The sequence below is a fragment of the Plectropomus leopardus genome, chromosome 13 (assembly GCF_008729295.1).
Source record: "Plectropomus leopardus isolate mb chromosome 13, YSFRI_Pleo_2.0, whole genome shotgun sequence".
Classification (NCBI taxonomy): domain Eukaryota; kingdom Metazoa; phylum Chordata; class Actinopteri; order Perciformes; family Serranidae; genus Plectropomus; species Plectropomus leopardus.
This window is the reverse complement of record NC_056475.1, coordinates 17,639,595-17,658,127: the sequence shown is the minus strand read 5'-3', so window position 1 is coordinate 17,658,127 and position 18,533 is coordinate 17,639,595. Positions and strand designations below refer to the sequence as shown.

The following is an 18,533-nucleotide window of genomic DNA, read 5'->3' as shown; positions in this document are numbered from 1 at the left end:
ATGTTCAAGTATCACCATGAATTCTCTGGGTGAAGACTGATACCAAGGACACCCTCAGGGCAGCTCCTTCAGACCTGTCTGCATGCTGACACAGTGTTTGTTTTTGTTTTGTTCGTTTTTTTATGCTCCAAGGCCACACTTTTATCCAGTTACACTGGATTGTCCTTGGGTCTGCAGATTGTAATGTTTGTTTTATTAATTCACTGTTTTTAGCTTTTACATCAAAGTGCAAACACTTGGATAATCTGTACAGACAAAGTAACAGACGGCTGGTTTTTGGAGGAACTGTGAACAAAAGTGACACTAAGTGGATTATTTGTAGCTGGTGTTTTGACTGGTCATTATCTGATCCCTGAAAAACAGTCTGTGTTTATTTTAATGAGCTCAGGCCTCATCAGCACATACAAATATGGAGACTTCTCTGCTGTTAACACTCATGAGATTCTTCCACTCCATGCACAACATTAAAGGCACCACTTTATAGCTACATAACACTAATTATTGTTAGTGTTAACTTTTGGTAAATATACTTATTTTTTCATAATTAGAAAAATGTATTTTTATTATACTATGTGGCTAAGGAAAGCATTGAAGCTAAATGTGAGGTAATATGAGGTGAATACATGCATTTAAGTGGTATCTGAGGAGCATTGATTACTGTGTTTTTATTTTATTTTTTTAATGTACCTCCAATAACACTGTTGGGAAATCGTTCATATTTTCTAGTCTTTTTAAATTATACTGGCAAAAAGCAGAAAAAGCTGAGTGCTTTATCTAGTTAGTCTCATTTTACAAACTCAAGTGCATTAATACAGTATTACATATCTGAGTTATTGTGTGTATGTGTGTTTAAACTTGTGTACTACTACAATTAATATAAGTGCTTTGTTTTCTACATTGTGCTGAATCACGATGTAGTCTTTGATGTCATTTGGATAAGAAAAGTGTAACTGAATCTCATCTTACATTTGAGCTCACCTTTGTCTCTATCATGTAGCTCAACATGTATTTTTAACATCTGTGTTCTTCTTTATGTGGCCTATGAAGAAAATGATGCACTTTTGTACACTTTCAGACAATGCTCTCTGAAATAAAGAAATGATTAATGACAACTGTTTCAGGTTATTGTTATTTTAAAGCAGCTTGAATATTTGACAAAGTTGCACATGCATAAAATGTGAAACACTCAGGAGAGTTTTTGGCACAACGTAAAAGGAGGAAGCTGCACACCCAAAGGCAGATGTTGGTTTAAATATGTTGATATGCTGTGGCAGTGTGATAACCACAAGTTAGGCTGAGAAAAGGGGAAACAACAAACGACTAAAAAAAGTTAGAGCAACAGTCAAGCAGTATCTTCATGGTGACACATATCGAAACTCAGTAAAGCATACACACTGCAGCATTTTTCACCTTAAAGTTAAGAACAACACACAACAAGAAGTCTAAAGCAGAGGTACAATCAATGACCGGACGAGTAAGTCCTAAAAGCAGTGTGCATAAACAATATAACCCAGTCTGCATCTGTATGTTTCACATGTAACAGATATCTTGAAACACTATGTTTCCTTCTTTTTTAGGATTGTTTTGGCGATTTTTGCCATTATTGATAAGGCAGCTGTAGATAGACAAGAAAGGTTGGAGGGAGAGGGTTAACATGCAGCAAAGGGCTGCAGATCTGAGTCGCAACCTGTGCCACTTCAAAGGAGTTAGTCTAAATGGTGCGCACACTACCAATTAGCCAAAGGCCACCTCCTTTACATTTGTTTTTACATTCTGTTTAACAAGTGGTTAGGTTTAGGCACAAAAGGGTAAGGGTTAGGGGTTAGAAAAATATCATGTCTCAGCTTAAAATACTCAGTCTAGTCACTACAAACACAGCTGGACATGTCCTGAACTCTCGTTAAAATATATCTGCTTTTATTGGTCGTGAACACTGGTCTGCTCATATGTGCGTCACACCGTCCACCACCACCTGCTCCTCCTGATGTCAAACTATGCTTGTGTAACTTAAACTACGTCAAACATAAAAATCATACTGAGTCCACACACATTTTCATATATAAAGTTTCCTAACTTTAGCGTGACTTTTCAAAAGGGTTCCTACAGCCTAACGCAAGTGGAGTTTAAGACTTTGGGGGGAGAAAATGAAGAAATACTTGTGATGATAAACAAAGAGTTGTCACACATTGATGCATATTAGAGTAACGTTATACCGACAGCTTAAGAAAATGAATTTGCCATTATTTTACAATACATGCAAGGTTATCCACGGAAAATTACTGTAACAATTTCATTACACAAAACAAAATTCCATGATTTTTCTAAACCTTTAAATGATTTTTCTAACTTCAGGAGTTTTCCAGGCCTGGAAAATGTGATGTAAAATCCCATGACGTTTTCCTTGTTTTCCATGACCACGGGAGCCCTGAACATGTCCATGGTTTGTAGAAACATGCCAACATTTTATTCTGACGACTGGGCTGAAAAAAACAAACATGGAGACTTAATCACAGAGGACATATCACAAAGACCAGAACTGATCTTCACTGTAGCAGAAATCCACATACTGTATACTGCAGTTTTTAAAGCAGACTAACTAATGGTTTACTAATGGTTTTACTGTGTCAGCTCAGTGATAGAAGCACCCATCCACACACACCTATTTCTGTCTCTCAGTTTGAAGACCTGCACTGTGCAATGAAAAAAATGTTTCTGCAGACATGGCACACCATTAGTATGAATTACAGCCTGAAGATATAAACTTGGCTGCACTAATTTTAGAAAATATACTTTGGAACAATGTTTGCATATAGAAATCTAAAGTGCTGTCGACTAACTTGCAGTAATCTTGAAATTAATTCTGAGGGCATCTAAGGTTCATACTGAATGTTTTTATTTTCCCACTTCTGAGCTGTTCTTGTGCTTTATCTAAATTCTCTGTCTTTGTTTGTTGTGTGTGTGACACGAATAAAGCGCTCTACTGTATGATCTGGACAGTGCAGTAATTGGGGCGTTCATAAAGAGATTATGGCTGCACTAATGGGAACAGAGCTCATTTCAAAAAACAGACTCCCTTACACCACTTCTGAGAAAAACGCTGACTTTTCTTGACTCATGTTGAGCTCCACACTCTCTGTTGAGGAGTGTAACTGTATCTTGCAGAGGTCTACATACTGGAAGTAACAGGAGAGGGACGGTGGAGCAGAACTTCTATACTGGGATATGTCTGTTTCTGAGCAGCCAGCAGAGGGAGACTGGCCAGCTGGTGCCAGTAGGTCAGAGTTTTTTCTCACACAGCTACACAGCACATTAGAGGGGGAACTGACAGTACAGGAAGCCTCTGAGCACATGAAGAGCGAGAGAGAGTAAAGAAGAAAAAACAGACAACGCCTGCTACCGATAACAGCAGAACACATGAAGAATCTGCTCATGAACACATGAAGAAAAAAGCTCCTTTCTTAACTGAGTGGATTTTTTCTGACTGTCTATTGGTGAATTGACAGGTCACAATGTCACGACGGGACCAGAGGTTTCGGAGAGGAATGAAAGGACGGTAAGGGCAATTTTCATTAATTTGTGTGACGTGAGAGAAAAGAAAGAAAAAGTATGAAAGAGTGAGTGGAAGTGAGAGAGTCTGAGCAAAATATACATCAACATCTGTAGTACTTCCTCAAACACAACTGCTGAGACAAACATGAGTAACTGTGCTTGGATATTCTGTCTACTTTCACATTAACTATTAGTATGTGTATGAGTAGTTATCAAACCAAAACAATCACAAAGTTACTGCCTTGCCTGGTATCCAAGGCTTCAGTACAATTCATAAGTAAACTTTTTTTGTTTGTTTTTTTGGTATCCATTTGTTTACCCCATCAACAACTAGTCCTTCCCAGGTCTATATTATTAAAACATGTATGATACAGCATACATATCATAACACCAAATCCCTGCAACACCAAACCAGGGTTCCTGCAGCTTAAGGTTAATTTAAGACTTTTTAAGACTTTTTAAATGCCACTCGGAATTAATTTTAACACCAATTTTCTCATAACAAAAACTGAAGAAGGAGAATTTTATTTTGTCCAAATGTTTCATGCAACATAAAACGTAACTTTAATTGTCCAGTGAAAAAGTTAGATTTTATATGGTAAATGTTGAAAAAAACATCCCTTTTTAGATTAGAACACACAGAAGACAATGAACATATATCATAAAAGTGTGTGTTGGGTTTACCAACAGAAGTGGGAAATATCTGGCATTTCTGGGCACTTTTCTGGGCAATTTTGTGTTTCTAAATATGGATGTGAGATTCCACTGCTTGGATTCCCATCAGGACGAGTTAGTCTACATAATACCAATATAGCCTTATTTTTAGATGAATGAATTCAATGCCTTTTCAGACTTTTGAAGGATCTGCAGGAACCCTGCATCCAACACAATACAGTTAGATCAAAAACTACTGTTATTTAAAGGAAATCCAGCAGGGCGACACAGACAGAGCAGGGCGGAAACCACAACAGGAGAATACGTCATCTGATTCTTGACATTTGACCTGCGTTCATGTCCTGACACCATGTTTGTTTTATGTACACCAGGTGCTGGTACGTCTGCAGCTTAAATTTTTGTGATACAGAAACAGATCTTAGGACAGTGGCTAGAGATAAGCGCAAGATGCAGCATGAGACAGATGAGGGGAATACTTGAGAAACAGAAAAATATGAAGAGATTGGTGGCAGTAGAAAACAGAGGAATTAGGCCTGAGTTCTCTCACGACCAGATGTTTAGATGGAATCACAGATGTGACCACACATCCGTTGCTAGCAGCACAGTAACAAAGACAGAAGGTCAAAAATAAACCTGCAGCTGTCTGATGGTTTTATTACTAAATTATTTCCTCAGCAATGAAAGAGAGGCAGTGCTTTCCATAGTGCACTGTATCTTGAGCATAAATAGTTTGTGTTAGGACTCCAGACTCCTGTGAGTATTTACTTTACTCAAGCAGTACTGATAATGAGCTGCAATGAACCTTAAGTTAATTAGCAAAGCCACAGTATCCACTGAAGTAATAATCATAGATGACCATGTTGCTACTCTGTTGACAAGATAAGATAAAATAGTCTATATTCGTCCCACTTCTGGGAAATCCGCAACAGTACAGCCGCAAAGGGACAGTGCAAACAGGAAGTGTTAGTGAAAAAACACACAAGGTAATATAATTACTATGTATCGGTAAAAAAAAACAACACACAACAGTATAGTAAGTAAGCAGTTACAACAGAGCAATATAAGTAAGCAGTAAGAAAGTAAAATATAATAAAATGACAGGCTGACTGACTGATTTCACATTATAAAACCATGTAACATGGAGCGTCAGTGATGCAACAATTATTGATACTTTGTCAAACTAAGTCATCACCAACTAAACTGATATTCGATTAATCAATTTGAGTAGTAGTTGCATAGTTTAACTCTATTTCAGTGTTCTTTCGGAAAATGAAAATTATAAAAAAAAATAATAATCAGTTTGAGTAATTCTCTGATTCCAGCTTCTTAAATTCTTCTTTTATTCTGGTTTCTTCATCGCTCTATGACTATGGACTGAGTATTTTTAGGTTGCTCACATCATCTTGGGGAAATCGACATTTTTTTCATTTTCTAATATTTTATTGACCACACAACTAAGTGAATAATTGAGAAAATAAAATGGAAATAATTGTTAGTTTCTGTATTAAGGAACATGCTTATTGCCACTCAAAGTTCTTACAGGATTTAAAACTGCACTGATGACACAATTCACTGTTTTACAACTATAATCAAGCTTTCATTCTAAAATTTTAACAAAATGATGTGATTTATCACTGTGAGATGCTATAACTGAGTGTCTTTTTCCTGAGAAGAAATTGCTCCATTTCAATAGAAAAGCAACCTTTTTATTCTCTATTGTAAGAAAAGCATGGCATTTACAGTAAGGTTGGGAGAGAGGAAACACGGAGCTGTGTTCTGTCCAGGAAGTCACCTCCCACTCCGGCTGTAATGTTGAAGAGATAAGGAAGCAGGTTTTTTGTTGCACATGTGTATTATTCTTCATTCAGTTTAAGCCAGGATGCCACTGAAAGTTTCACTTTGCAGTTTTTAAAGGACTGAAAGTGAAAAAGCTGCGCTGAATTTAAGAAACGAATGTTTTTGAAACTGTTGTAATGTTTTCACTTTGTTTCATTCTCTTTTGTAATCTTTGAGTGGGTGTACCCATGGGAAGCTGCCTTGTGACTGACCCTATATGAGTAGTCCTTTTATAAGCTGCAGTATTAGATTATAATCTGACTGAATGCGCTTTCTGTCATGGTGACATCAGCATTTCATGATCTGTAATGCATCATTTCACCATGATGCCTGCTGTGAAGAAAACTTTTTCCTCCCTTCCTTGACAAAAACAGCCAGCAGCTTGATGTCTCATGCTGAACTTAGTGACTAACAAAATCATGAAACTGACATTTAACAAAGGTGGGGTCCAAGATTTCATGAGAGGAAGGGAGGGTACCAGTGACACAGAATACAAGTGTGTTTAAAAAAAAAACCATCTACACTAAAGACAATCATTTATGGTATAACTAGTGCTGGTATCCGTACTCGCTACCTTAAAGGTATCCACCGAAACAGCTTAGTACCAAGTGGTATTGACACTTCTGCAGTCAAATGATACCTGCTTTCGATTCTTTTTGCACCGGTGGTCTGATCCCAAACCGTCCCCTCTCTCTGCTAAACCAGCTGACTCTGTTAGCCATTTACAGAGCTGCTATCTTCCTGGCTAACACTCAGTTCAGTGCCTGCCCGCTAGGCACAAGCTACACAGCTCCTGCTGCAGCTAATATCGAACACAATGCCTGTCCCAACAAACACATTGACACCAAAGCAGCTCCATGTTAAACTCCTTGATTATAAGCTTTATGGGGGGGCGCTGTTCCGTGAAGAGAGTAACTACTGACACGGCTTGCATGTGTGGGGTTTCTGTGTGTTTTTTAAGTTTGTTTTTAGGTGTTTTAATTGAGTTTTATGCAAACTGTTTGAAGGTCTGTCACCGTTTGGGTAAGACAAAAAAGGTTATCTATCTATCTATCTATGTATCTATGACGCTTACTTCGGGAACACAGTGCATGAGCCTCGCTGAACCTGTTGGGTTTTTTTTTTCGACGTCCTTGTTAACAAGTCAGAGCAATCCCACTGCCTGCATGAGCAGCTCTGCTCACATGCATCTCAGTTGCCTTTCAGCCACAACACACCTAGAGAAATGGGAGCTTGTCAATTTTTTCTGCATGCTGCGTATGGTTGCCAGCAGAGATAGACAGTGAAAATGGCGTTTTGATAATGTCATTGACTCTATGCCACCTTTCTATACACTTTTAAATGTCTTTATCATTCGCAGAGATGAGGAAATGCAAACATATATGTTTTACTCAAACGTTCCTGCTTCCATTTCAAAATACAAGTCCTCTGACAATATCTCTGTCAACAGAATCACATCAGTTGCTGACACAAGGCATTTCATTGTGAAACTTTTGCAGGAACTTGTTGTTGACAATGCAGGAGCTTGCATGACTTCATAAATAAGTGGAATTTGTGCTTAGAAATTTGGAAATACAGTACTCATAGCAGCAGGCAGCCCTGCAACAGCGTCACAGCAGCAATGCTGCCAGCGTGAACACCATAAGCGTAAAACATGCTGCTGTTCTGTGAGCTTGCCGTCATGTGCTGCTTATGCATGCAGTGTATTTCTGGTGTTCTGGTTAGCCCTGTCTCTGTGTGTCTGCAGCTAGATTGACTCTCATAACCTTCCCCACACTCAACAGCAACTGCAGCTTCAATTTCTCTGGTCACCAGGCGTCAAAACCCAAATTTCAACAAAATATCAATGTCTAACAACGTTGGCTGCCAGCTGGGTTGTTTGAAGAGGATAAAGAAGGGTGCTGTGCTGTGTCAGCACACTGGGTGCCGTAATTACTTTTTAGTTTTATAGTATACAGGCCACTCCATTCACAATATGGGTATCAAATGAAGTACTCTACTAGTATCGGTATCGCTACCACGATATCCAGCCCCGGATCCAACTGACCTGGAAGTGTTGTAACTGTTGCTGTGTGTGACGAACTCAAAGGTTGACTTTCCTTGCAAGTCTCAAATGTTCCATCACTGATGAGGCTCACGTTACTTTCTCAAACACGCCTCTGAAGTATCCATTGCCCAAAATGCGCTCTAAGTCTCCATGTTCTCTTGTTTCCTTACCCTACTCTCTCTCTTTGTTGCCTCCCACTTTTCTCTAGGTGTTCTGAATGTGGCTGCATCCTGTCTCACTGGTACTATGAAAGAGAGGGACAGCTCTACTGTAAGAAGCACTACTGGGCCCGTTATGGAGAGCACTGCCACGGCTGCAAAGAGACCATCGCAACAGGACTCATTATGGTAACATGATAATCACTGAAAATGAGGGGGCTTTCACGTCAGAGACCCAGGCCTGGATTCAAGGACACTTGACCCCAATGTCCAGTGCATTTGATTAGTGTGAACACTGTGTACCGTACCCATGCATGGTACACCAATCTATACTCAAGTCCAATTTTTTAATTGAATTCTGGATTACTGCAGAAAACAAGCTTTGTAGTTAATATTTAAAAAAAAAAATTCAGCAAGATGATCTTTACCACCTTCATGATTTTTGAAGCTTAAATGTAATTTCCAGAAGTAAAAAAAAAAAAAAAAAAAAAAACATTCAAAACTCAGCCAGTAACAAATTGATTGCTAGTTGGTGAGCTACTTTAAATATAGCTGTTTTTTTTGATCATTCAAAGCCATCATTTGTTCAAACTGAGAGGTGGGCCATACAACTACCAAATATGTACATTATGCAATATTCACAGACTGAAGTGCGGCAGTTATCTCTACAGGATCGAATATCATAACAAGAATAACAGAATCCCAGCATGCTACGACAAGTATTCATACACTCAAAGCTTTCCTGTCTCTTCCTGTCTCCTGGTATGAAAGTAAATGCTTTTTTACTTTTTGACACACATACCAGCGGATATCCTCTAATAACATCCTGACACTACAATGCCTTGATGCAGGGATGCACAGACAGAACTGTTGCAAATTAAGAGCTGTATTTTGTCCCTTAAGTCTGACCCCACCAGACATCGTCTTGTAAAAACCAATATCATGCCGTTGTCCTCTGCGTTGTGTCTCACACTGCCTCCCTGTATAAACAGGTTGCTGGAGAGCAGAAGTACCACCCCGAATGCTTCACTTGTATGAGCTGTGAAATGTTCATTGGAGATGGAGACACCTATACATTAGTCGAACGCACAAAACTCTACTGGTAAGTTTGAAACTAAAAGAAGAAAAAAGATAATGTTTTTTGTTTAATTTTCTGCATTTGGACAAACAACTTAGTCAGCCACAAATTAAGTGAAATTAAATTGCATTGTTCATTAATGCTTCTGATGAGTGACCTTTATTCAGTTTCTTGATTTGTCTATTCTGCAGTGGCCACTGTTTCTGTCAGGGTGTCGACTCATCTGCGAGGTCAGCTTCTCCACTCACCAAGAGTCCCCACATGGTGGCACTGGTTTCTCTCCCTCCCCATGCAGGCAGCAAACGAGGGCTGACTGTAGCCACCGACCTTAGCCAAGAAAAAAGCCCTGTTGTCACTGTGACAGGGTTAGTATTCCACATAGGTAGAGCTAAACTCTGATCCAACAACCCCGCTCGTTCTGTCTCATTTGTCCCACCTTTCCTTCACCCGGTGTCTCTCTGCTTCAGGTTAGATTCAGCTGCCCTCAGCTCTGACCTGCTGTCCTCTGTCCAAACTGGTGACCGAATACTAGAGGTTAATGGCATCCCTGTCCACAACATTTCCCCAGAAGAGGTAGGCCGCAAACCACCCACCGACTCAGCAGCAATGTCATAACTAAATGAGAAGCGGTTACGCTTCCCCGTAGTGTTGTAGTCTAGACCATAATAACTGAGACCAAGACTTGACCAAGACCAGAGTGTGCTGGGACACCAGTAGAACCACCAAGACAACCAATAGAAGTTTGATGTTGTCCCAGCCATCGGCATCTCTGCTCCCAAACAACCACACTGCTTCTCTTCGTGTTGTCTTCATGGGTCTGCACCCACATGAGTGAAAGGTGGAGGGGAAGGGTGGCAGCCGTTATTGGTGACAAAAAAAGCAAACTACAAATGATTTACATGATTGGCTTGATTTGAAGAGGGAAGTTTTACATCCAATGACAGTAATTATGTTAACAAATAAATCAGCTGAGGTCTCAATAAAAAATTTGAAGTCCACTATGTCCGAGACAGAGACAAAACTGAGTCAAAATGAGTTTGATTCTGAGATGAGACCAGACCCACTAAAAGTGGACTCCAGACTGGTCTAAAGACCAAGACCAATCTTAAGTACTACAACACTACTTCCTGGCATCCGCAAAATAAACACACAAACAAAAAAAAAAAAAACAAAGAAACTGGTAAGACAGAAAAACTAATATCTTGCCAAACACCACATATTTCCTGCAGATAAACTGTGTGATCCAGGACACAAACAGACCACTGCAGCTGACCATTGAACACAACCCGCAGTCTTCTGATGACATCCTTCGCTCAAACAATCACCAGGACGACATCAGCTGTTCTGAACCCTGCGTCCGTGACAAACTGTCTTCAACCCACAAACTCCCTAGTGTGGAGGAAGAGCCAAGTCCAGGGGAGGAGACAGATGAACCGGGAATGAGCCTCTCACCTCCTCAGCACCAGGGAAACACAAGAATGCGATCCAGACACATTCTGTAAGTGCTGACTCTCAGCTGGATTCATTACTCCCGTCTCTCTTTAGCCAGGCTCCCACAACAGATTTGTGCAAAAATTAAGCGATATTTTTAAAATGTTGATAAAACACAGTTGCAAGATGACTGTGTTTCCATTGAGTGATGTTATGCACTTCTGCCCCCACGATATCATTCCAAGAAGCATGGCGATGGATGTTAAAAAAATGAACAGGATTATTTCCATTGCAGCCACCGTACTAGCCATCATTATTTCCAAATGAAGGTGACACAGGCGTGTAATGTGAGCGATAATGGAAAAGCAGGCCCCTTACAAGTGGAAGTGGCAACGTATGAGGGATTTATGGGAGGTGATAGTCCATGATTTCACAGAGGAAATCATGGACTATCACCATGATTTGGTGATAGTGTTACTGCATCACATTCAACTTTTGAATGTGATGGAGCCAGTTCCTATAAGCACATAGCCACAGCATCATGTGACCTATAGAAGTCAAAAAATGTTTCCATTGCAGTTTTGCGAAATACGGCTTTTTGAATGGCCTGTAATATCACCTCATGTGAGCGTCAAAACTTTTTTGTAATCAATGGGAGTATTTTTGAGATTGACATGTTTCTATTAGGCGGAATTTATATATTTCAATTCGCACAATTTGAGGGTAAATGAAAACCCGCCTCATGTCTGAGTCTTTCTTTTCTCTCAGGCGCAGCTGCAGTATAGACAAGTGTCCTCTGTCCCCTCGAGCCCTGTCACTTTTATCTCAAAGGAGAGACATGGTGCGCTCAGAGTCTCTTCGTGTGGACCCTGGAGATCGGACCCATCGCATCTTCAGACCTTCAGACCTCATCCATGGAGAAGTGCTTGGCAAGGGCTTCTTTGGACAGGCTGTCAAGGTACCTCCACTACATTTCTCCATCACATTGTCCTTTTTTATTAAGGGTGACTTTCTCAAAATACATAAATTACTAACCCTAGTTGTCATTTCTTTGTAATATTGATTTTAATCACCATTATGCTAAACCTGCTGCTGTCAAGGTAACGCATCAGGAGACAGGGGAGGTGATGGTGATGAAGGAATTGATTAGGTTTGACGAAGAGACACAGAAGACTTTCTTAAAGGAGGTAAGTGGTAAAATGAGCAGGAGAGGTAACACGATGAAATATGTAAGAAGCAGGAAATACCCAATGTACCTACAAGTGTACCCACATTATTTAGGTGACTGCTAAAGGGATACAAAAGATTAAATCTAAAGGGTATGAAGCATTATTCACACAAGACTAATGCTACCAGGGGACCTCCACTGACATTACAGAACACAGAAATACTACAAAGCACCACTGGCAGTGATTTGCAATGTTTACCGTTTTTTAAAACGTTGGTTAAACCAACAGAACCCATTCTGCCACACAATCTCAAATGTTATCAATCTCCTTATCTTATGCGATTTTTCTCTTATGATTTATTCGAACTTGCTTACATAGACATCTGATAGCATGAATTATTTTTGAATTACAGGAAGATGGGTGTCACAGTTAAAGCCCATCTTAGGTTGCAACTCATTTTAAAAACAATTTTACACCATCAAGAGGGTTGGTGACTATCTTATCAATGAGCTATTTCCATATTGCTACAATGACGAGGCATTTGTTTTACCACATTTCCTTCTCACTTTCTACAGGTGAAGGTGATGCGCTGTCTGGACCACCCCAATGTTCTGAAGTTTATTGGTCTATTTTATAAAGACAAACGGATAAACTTTGTTTCTGAATACATCCAAGGAGGAACTCTCAGAGAAACCATCACAAAAATGGTGAGTTAAAAAATGTTTTCACGTTTCACTGTGAGTGATTTCAGAGTACACAGACACAGTATGTCACTAATAAACTTGCTTTTTATAGGGCAAGGATTTTCCCTGGGGTATACGAGTAAGTTATGCCAAAGACATTGCAGCTGGAATGGTGAGTCTTTTAAAGTCAATATGCAAAATCATTCCTTAATCTGGTACCAACTTCCCCTGACATATCTAACATCTCTCTTTCTAAGGCCTATCTGCACTCCATGAATGTTATCCACCGAGATCTAAACTCACACAATTGCCTGGTCAGAGAGGTAAACAAGTGTTTTCATCATACATGTTAGATATCTTAATTGTAGGATATACAAACACATCTAATGGCAATTTCCACACTGTAAGGCAAGAAATTTGTGGAATTACTGTAAAAATAGACAAGGGATGGCTTCTAGTAGCTGACTCCAAGTCTGCCAAATGTACAGGACAGTGTATCATCCAGAAAAGAAGCAATAATGTAACCTGGAAAAACCTGATAGTGTTGATGTGCATTTCTTAAATCTATGTCATTTTTGTCTGTTAAAATTGTTTAAAACATTTCAAAATGATTAAAATTTTGTAGGTCCTCATAAACAAGATAATCTCTCAGCTATAGCCAGCTTCTGTGTTTCATAACATTATAAAATTATACAACTTCAATTTAGTGGAAATAAACTAACAGTGCGTATGCCATGAGTGGTTACATTGCAGCCTCTTTCGCCGCTGCCGGCTGCAGTGTTCTTGCTCAATACTCTAACCATTTTCAAAAACTGTTATTCCTGTTAGTCTTTTAGGCACAAAGATATGGGAAATAGGATCTAGATTGGAAAATAGCAAATTTACCCTCTATCATTTATTTTATCTCGTTCTCTCTCTCCATGTTTAGAACCAGTCAGTGGTGGTGGCAGATTTTGGACTGGCCAGGCTGGTGAGGGAGGAGATAAATCAGAGCACGACATCCTCTCTGGAAAGGCCTGCGAAGGGGACACTTTCAGAGCTCCGCAAGCCAGACCGAAGAAAGCGCTACACTGTAGTTGGAAACCCCTACTGGATGGCTCCTGAGATGATCAATGGTGAGTACACAAGGTTTCGGGTTCAAATATACTATAGCAGGGTATCACCGATCTTTGAATGAACAGAGGACCTCCAGGGCACCTAAAGCCAATTTTGGAGTCCATTGGTGAGGTTTGTTTGTTTCCAATCTTGTCTTTAAAGAGATACACAAATGGAACTGGCACAGTATTTTGGATCATGACTAAAAAACTTTGGAGTCATATGAAACCTAATGGCAGAGGCATAAAGACTCACATTGGATTTATACTTGTATTTGTAAAAAAAAAAGGAAAAAAAAAGAAAAACGAAAAAGCTTTCTTTTTCATCTACTTTTTATTTTTAAAAATCTAGTAAATGACATTTTGCTGAGAATGTTTTCCTACATATATAGTTTCCGAACAGTGTTAACGAACCTCAACTACCCTCTTGATACCATATGTGCCGTACTATCATAAAATATCCAAAAAAAGGGGGAAACTGTGCACGAGACCTGATATTACTCTAAGGTCCAATAGCAGTTCTGATTTCAGCACACTGAAGCCAGGTTTTCCATATTTAGCGTGTGTTAATATGAGACTGTAAATTTGTGGTTCAAATTTTCCAATACTTCCTCTGCACCTCTCAGGGAAAAGCTATGACGAACAGGTGGACGTCTTTTCCTTTGGTATTATGATATGCGAGGTAAGAAAATATTAAGCACTTAATTTAAGAACTAAAAAATGAGGTGATGACAGATCTAAGGAACCTGAGTTAAAATGTGTAAATATTGAAGAATCAATCCTATATTATTCCCATTTTTCATTAATCAAGCATTTCATTAATTTTAAAGCTGAGTGGGTAATTATTTATCTCTACCTCTTTTAAGATAATAGGCAGAGTGAGTGCTGATCCTGACTACCTTCCTCGAACGAATGACTTTGGGTTGAATGTAGCCAGTTTCCTGCAGCAGTTCCACCCTCCACAGTGCCCCTCGGCCTTCCTGCCGCTGGGTGTCCTCTGCTGTGACATGGATGCTGATAAACGGTATGAAATAAACTTTTGGTTTCACTCTCATCTCTGTTGAGAGTTGCACTGGTGCAGAACTGACCGGGCGCTCGTTAAAACATGGCATCGGGTAAAGACAAAGTTTATGAGCTATAAAAGCCCAAGCATGCATTTCAGTTATCCTGGAAACAGAGTTTACATGAGTGGCATTAGAGGGTGTGGGCAAAAATCCAACTATGTATTGTGCTGTTTGCCACAAGTCTGAAAGCAAGGCAGATAAAATGGGTCATTTTTGAGTCATTTATTTAAATTAAGACTGCATGATAAATAACTTAATTCTGTGTTCACACAACTAGCAACAACACATAAGCAGTTACATTATTGCAGAGTCACTGTTGAAGTGATCATGATGATGATGACAATGCATTGAAAATGAATTATAGCCTGTTGCTGTGCCACTTATAATCTAAATGCAGCATTAGTCTTTGTTGTTATTTGATAGCCACTAATAAATCATTTTTAAAAATTATCTGGGGTCAAGTAAAAATTGATAAAGCAAGTATATTTCTGACCTACTTGCCCAACCAGGCTAGTGAAAAAAAGACATAAACACTGAATCCTGTGTAAAGATGTTGAAGAAATTTCTAGCAAAATATAAGAGTCTTGTAATTTTCTGGTCTGCTGATGTGAACGGTGTACAAAGTGACTGTATCATAACAGATGTGTGAGCCCACATACAGTAATTATATTACACAAACAAACTAAACTCATACAGTACAAAATAGCCTACTAGCTATCTAATCAATGCACTACTGCAGTGGATCATGTAACACTACGACCTTTTGTCTTTCAGTCCTTCCTTTTCGAAGCTGGAGGAATGGCTGGAAAACCTGCTGATGCACCTGGACATCGGTCTGCCTCTGCTCTCTGAGTTAGAGCAGCTCCGCAGAGCTTTCTGGCAGAATCACAACCAGAACAAAACCCTTGAATCTCATGAACAAACCCACCGCTCGCAGCCAGTGAGACAGAGCCCCGACCACGAGCGACACTTGGACAACCCAAAGAACCAAAAAGAGTCTAATCACCTCACTCAGAGCCAAGACCAAAACAGCACACCTGAAAGCCATTCGGACAGAGAGCAGCACACACATGACAACCATGACATGAGGACTGAGCATGGCCGCTCCTGTTCCAGCAGCGACTATAAGGACCACGCACAAAACAAGAGCCAGACGTGTTGCAGGTCTGTGAAAACAGCCTTGGGTGAGAATGGGTCTGAAACCTATGAACACAATAACCCCATAGGACAGGACACCCAGGATGAGCCCTCACAACGGCTGCAGGTCAACAACTCACTGCTAGGCCGGTCCAACAGGCCCAGAAGGACATGCAGAGCACTTTGGGACAGATCTACAGAGGACAGTTCTTTTCTCTGATTGCGTTTATTTAATGGCCGTGACCAAGCACCATCTATAAAGCACAGTTTTCACAGATGAAAACAATTTATAAGGACATTTGTGCCTTTTCAAACAGCTGGGAGAGACATGGAAGGGTCATAAAACTGTATGTAGAGGACAAATACATGGAAAACCTGCAGAGATATAAAACTCAAATTTATATGGGATATTTACATGACTTATATGCTGCTTGACAGCTGCCAAGCACATACATATCAACCAACAACCATTATTATATAAGCAGTGATAAGCTAAATTTGGACAGACAATTTATCAGTTGTGCTCTGGTGTCAACTTAGTCTTGAAGCTGTGAATCACATGGCACTTTAAACTTAAAGCTAAACTGCATGAGTCATTTATTTATCATAATGCCTTATGTATATTCTGTTTAAAAGTTTCAGATCATGTCTAACATACTGAGCTGTGAACATATAAAAGTACAAATTAATAAATTAAATTAATAGAGGAAACAAATTTAATGTGATGAGTTTAAATCACTGTTGTTTGGCGTCAAATCATCTCAGTAAAAATGTAGTAAAATGCAGTCTTTTTCTAAGGCGGTTCTTTATAATTTAAAGTAGAACTTTCCACGTTCATGGACAACTGCGGTCACGTGCACGTGGTTCTAATCATAGTACAATAAACGGTCCATGTCTGCCTTCGGCAGTAAACAGGAGGGCTAGGAGGTTCTCCTACTGGCGACATTGGGTGAAAGTGAAACTAAACAATGCTGCTGGGTTCTGGAGTGAATGTCTGTCAATTATCCAACTTGAAACTAACTTAACTGTGGTGGGGCAGGTGTGACTGGCTTGACAGAAGTGTTTTGGACTGGACTTAAGTGTGGAACAAGAGACTGGAGCATGCACAGTCAGAATCCTTGCTATGCCTACAGTCCAAGCAGTCAGAAAAAATGGGCGACATGCAGATGTCCACATAGCTCAAAGAGGTTTAAAAGTGGAGAAGCCATGGTCTCAAATGACATCACATCATCGGGGTACAATATATGTGCAGTGAAACCTGGTCTGAAGTTGCTGAAAGGCTTAGTACCTGAGGTACACAGGTACACGGTGCATGTGTCATACCCCACAGTTCTCATGAGGCTTGTCCCACCTTCTTTTGGACATCCTTGGGTCAGTTTGAACATAGGTGGATGACAACATTAAAGTCACACAGACCAAAAGCGGACCCACACACACTTTCAGATACTATAAATTAGCCTCAAGCTTCCCTTTTACTGCAACTTTTCAGAGCTGGCAATCTTTCCTAACATTAGCAACACATTATTCGTTTTTAGTTAACACTGTCAATCCAAAATATATGTTCTCTATTATTGTTTACAAGCAGAGGTTTGTGTGTTCAATAAGCAGTAAGTGGAAGGTGAACAGGGATGCATGCTAGCTAGAGCAGCTGAGAGATGAGTGGAAATAGTAATTTGCATATTCATAGTCTGCATACTGAATGAGGCAAAGGTGTAAAGTTACATCTAAGGCATTTAAAGGCACGAGAGATTTTCTTTAACGGAAACAGCGTATAAATATGTTTATTTGATGAGCAGAGATTTTTTAAAAAATTTTTAAATTAATGTCAGGAAAGGAACTTTAACAGAAAACATATGAATAAACCAAGTATCAAACACTCACCTGCTGAAGGACTGACGGCTGGCTCTGAGGACTGAAGCTAGCATAAACTCATCTTTTTTTCAGAAAAGCGTCTGGTTAGCCAACGTTAGCTGCTTTAGTGTCTCACAAACGTTAACGTTACACCGTGCTTAGCCCTGTCCGAAACTTCGAGAAGCTACACTAAGGTGAAATTTATCATTAATACCATTTATTGAAGATGTTTTTACGTCGCATTTCGGCTTTTCGAGAGAAAGGATTTCGACGATGCGTGTCTGGTTTATCGTCCTACCTCCGGGAAAGCGTACAGCCGTTTCCTGTAACTTTGTCTCACGGGAGCTTCCGTTACTGTCCCCAGCGTTGCTAAGTAACGTTCCGTTACTAAGCAAAAAAAGTTCTTCAAATTGAGAAAATTGTTTTTAAAAAGCTAGGGGAAATTTTTTAGGGGGAAAAAAAAGACAAAAGCCAGAGGGTAACTATATTTAAAATTATTATAATTACATATGACCTTCCTTTTTGTGTTTTTGTTTGTTTGTTTTGTTTTGTGTTGTACTAATTTTTAGGCGACTTTCTTGTACTTTTTTACAATTTTTTTTTATTTACAAATTTCTTAATAGTTTTTGGGTGATTTCGTCTTCCGCTGCTCGTTGTCTTCTTTCCGTGTTTTTGAAAGAAATCGAGCCAGTTGCCCAGGTTTCAAGGGGTTAAACGAGGGAAACTAGCTTAATTTTGAATAGTATCATTTTCATCATAAT

At 39.5% G+C, this 18,533-nt stretch overlaps 1 protein-coding gene across 1 annotated transcript; it reads left to right on the top strand.

The window, feature by feature from the left end:
- The first annotated feature begins 3,400 nt into the window (after positions 1-3,400).
- LOC121952929 (LIM domain kinase 1-like) lies at positions 3,401-16,672 on the top strand. Its single transcript, XM_042499813.1, has 15 exons — positions 3,401-3,553; positions 8,316-8,454; positions 9,258-9,367; positions 9,535-9,708; positions 9,811-9,916; positions 10,573-10,841; positions 11,543-11,732; positions 11,875-11,961; positions 12,519-12,650; positions 12,739-12,798; positions 12,884-12,949; positions 13,555-13,741; positions 14,347-14,402; positions 14,587-14,744; positions 15,559-16,672. Exons 1-15 carry the CDS (start codon positions 3,510-3,512, stop codon positions 16,139-16,141), a joined length of 2,361 nt encoding a protein of 786 aa, XP_042355747.1. The 5' UTR covers positions 3,401-3,509; the 3' UTR covers positions 16,142-16,672.
- Positions 16,673-18,533: the final 1,861 nt, after the last annotated feature.

Bases quoted from the DNA above. Each gene is read 5' to 3' on its own strand.
- LOC121952929 (XM_042499813.1), top strand. From the start codon at position 3,510: ATGTCACGACGGGACCAGAGGTTTCGGAGAGGAATGAAAGGACG. The intron at 10,842-11,542 runs GTAAGTGCTGAC...CTTTTCTCTCAG, and splicing joins ATGCGATCCAGACACATTCT to GCGCAGCTGCAGTATAGACA. The intron at 12,950-13,554 runs GTAAACAAGTGT...CTCCATGTTTAG, and splicing joins ACAATTGCCTGGTCAGAGAG to AACCAGTCAGTGGTGGTGGC.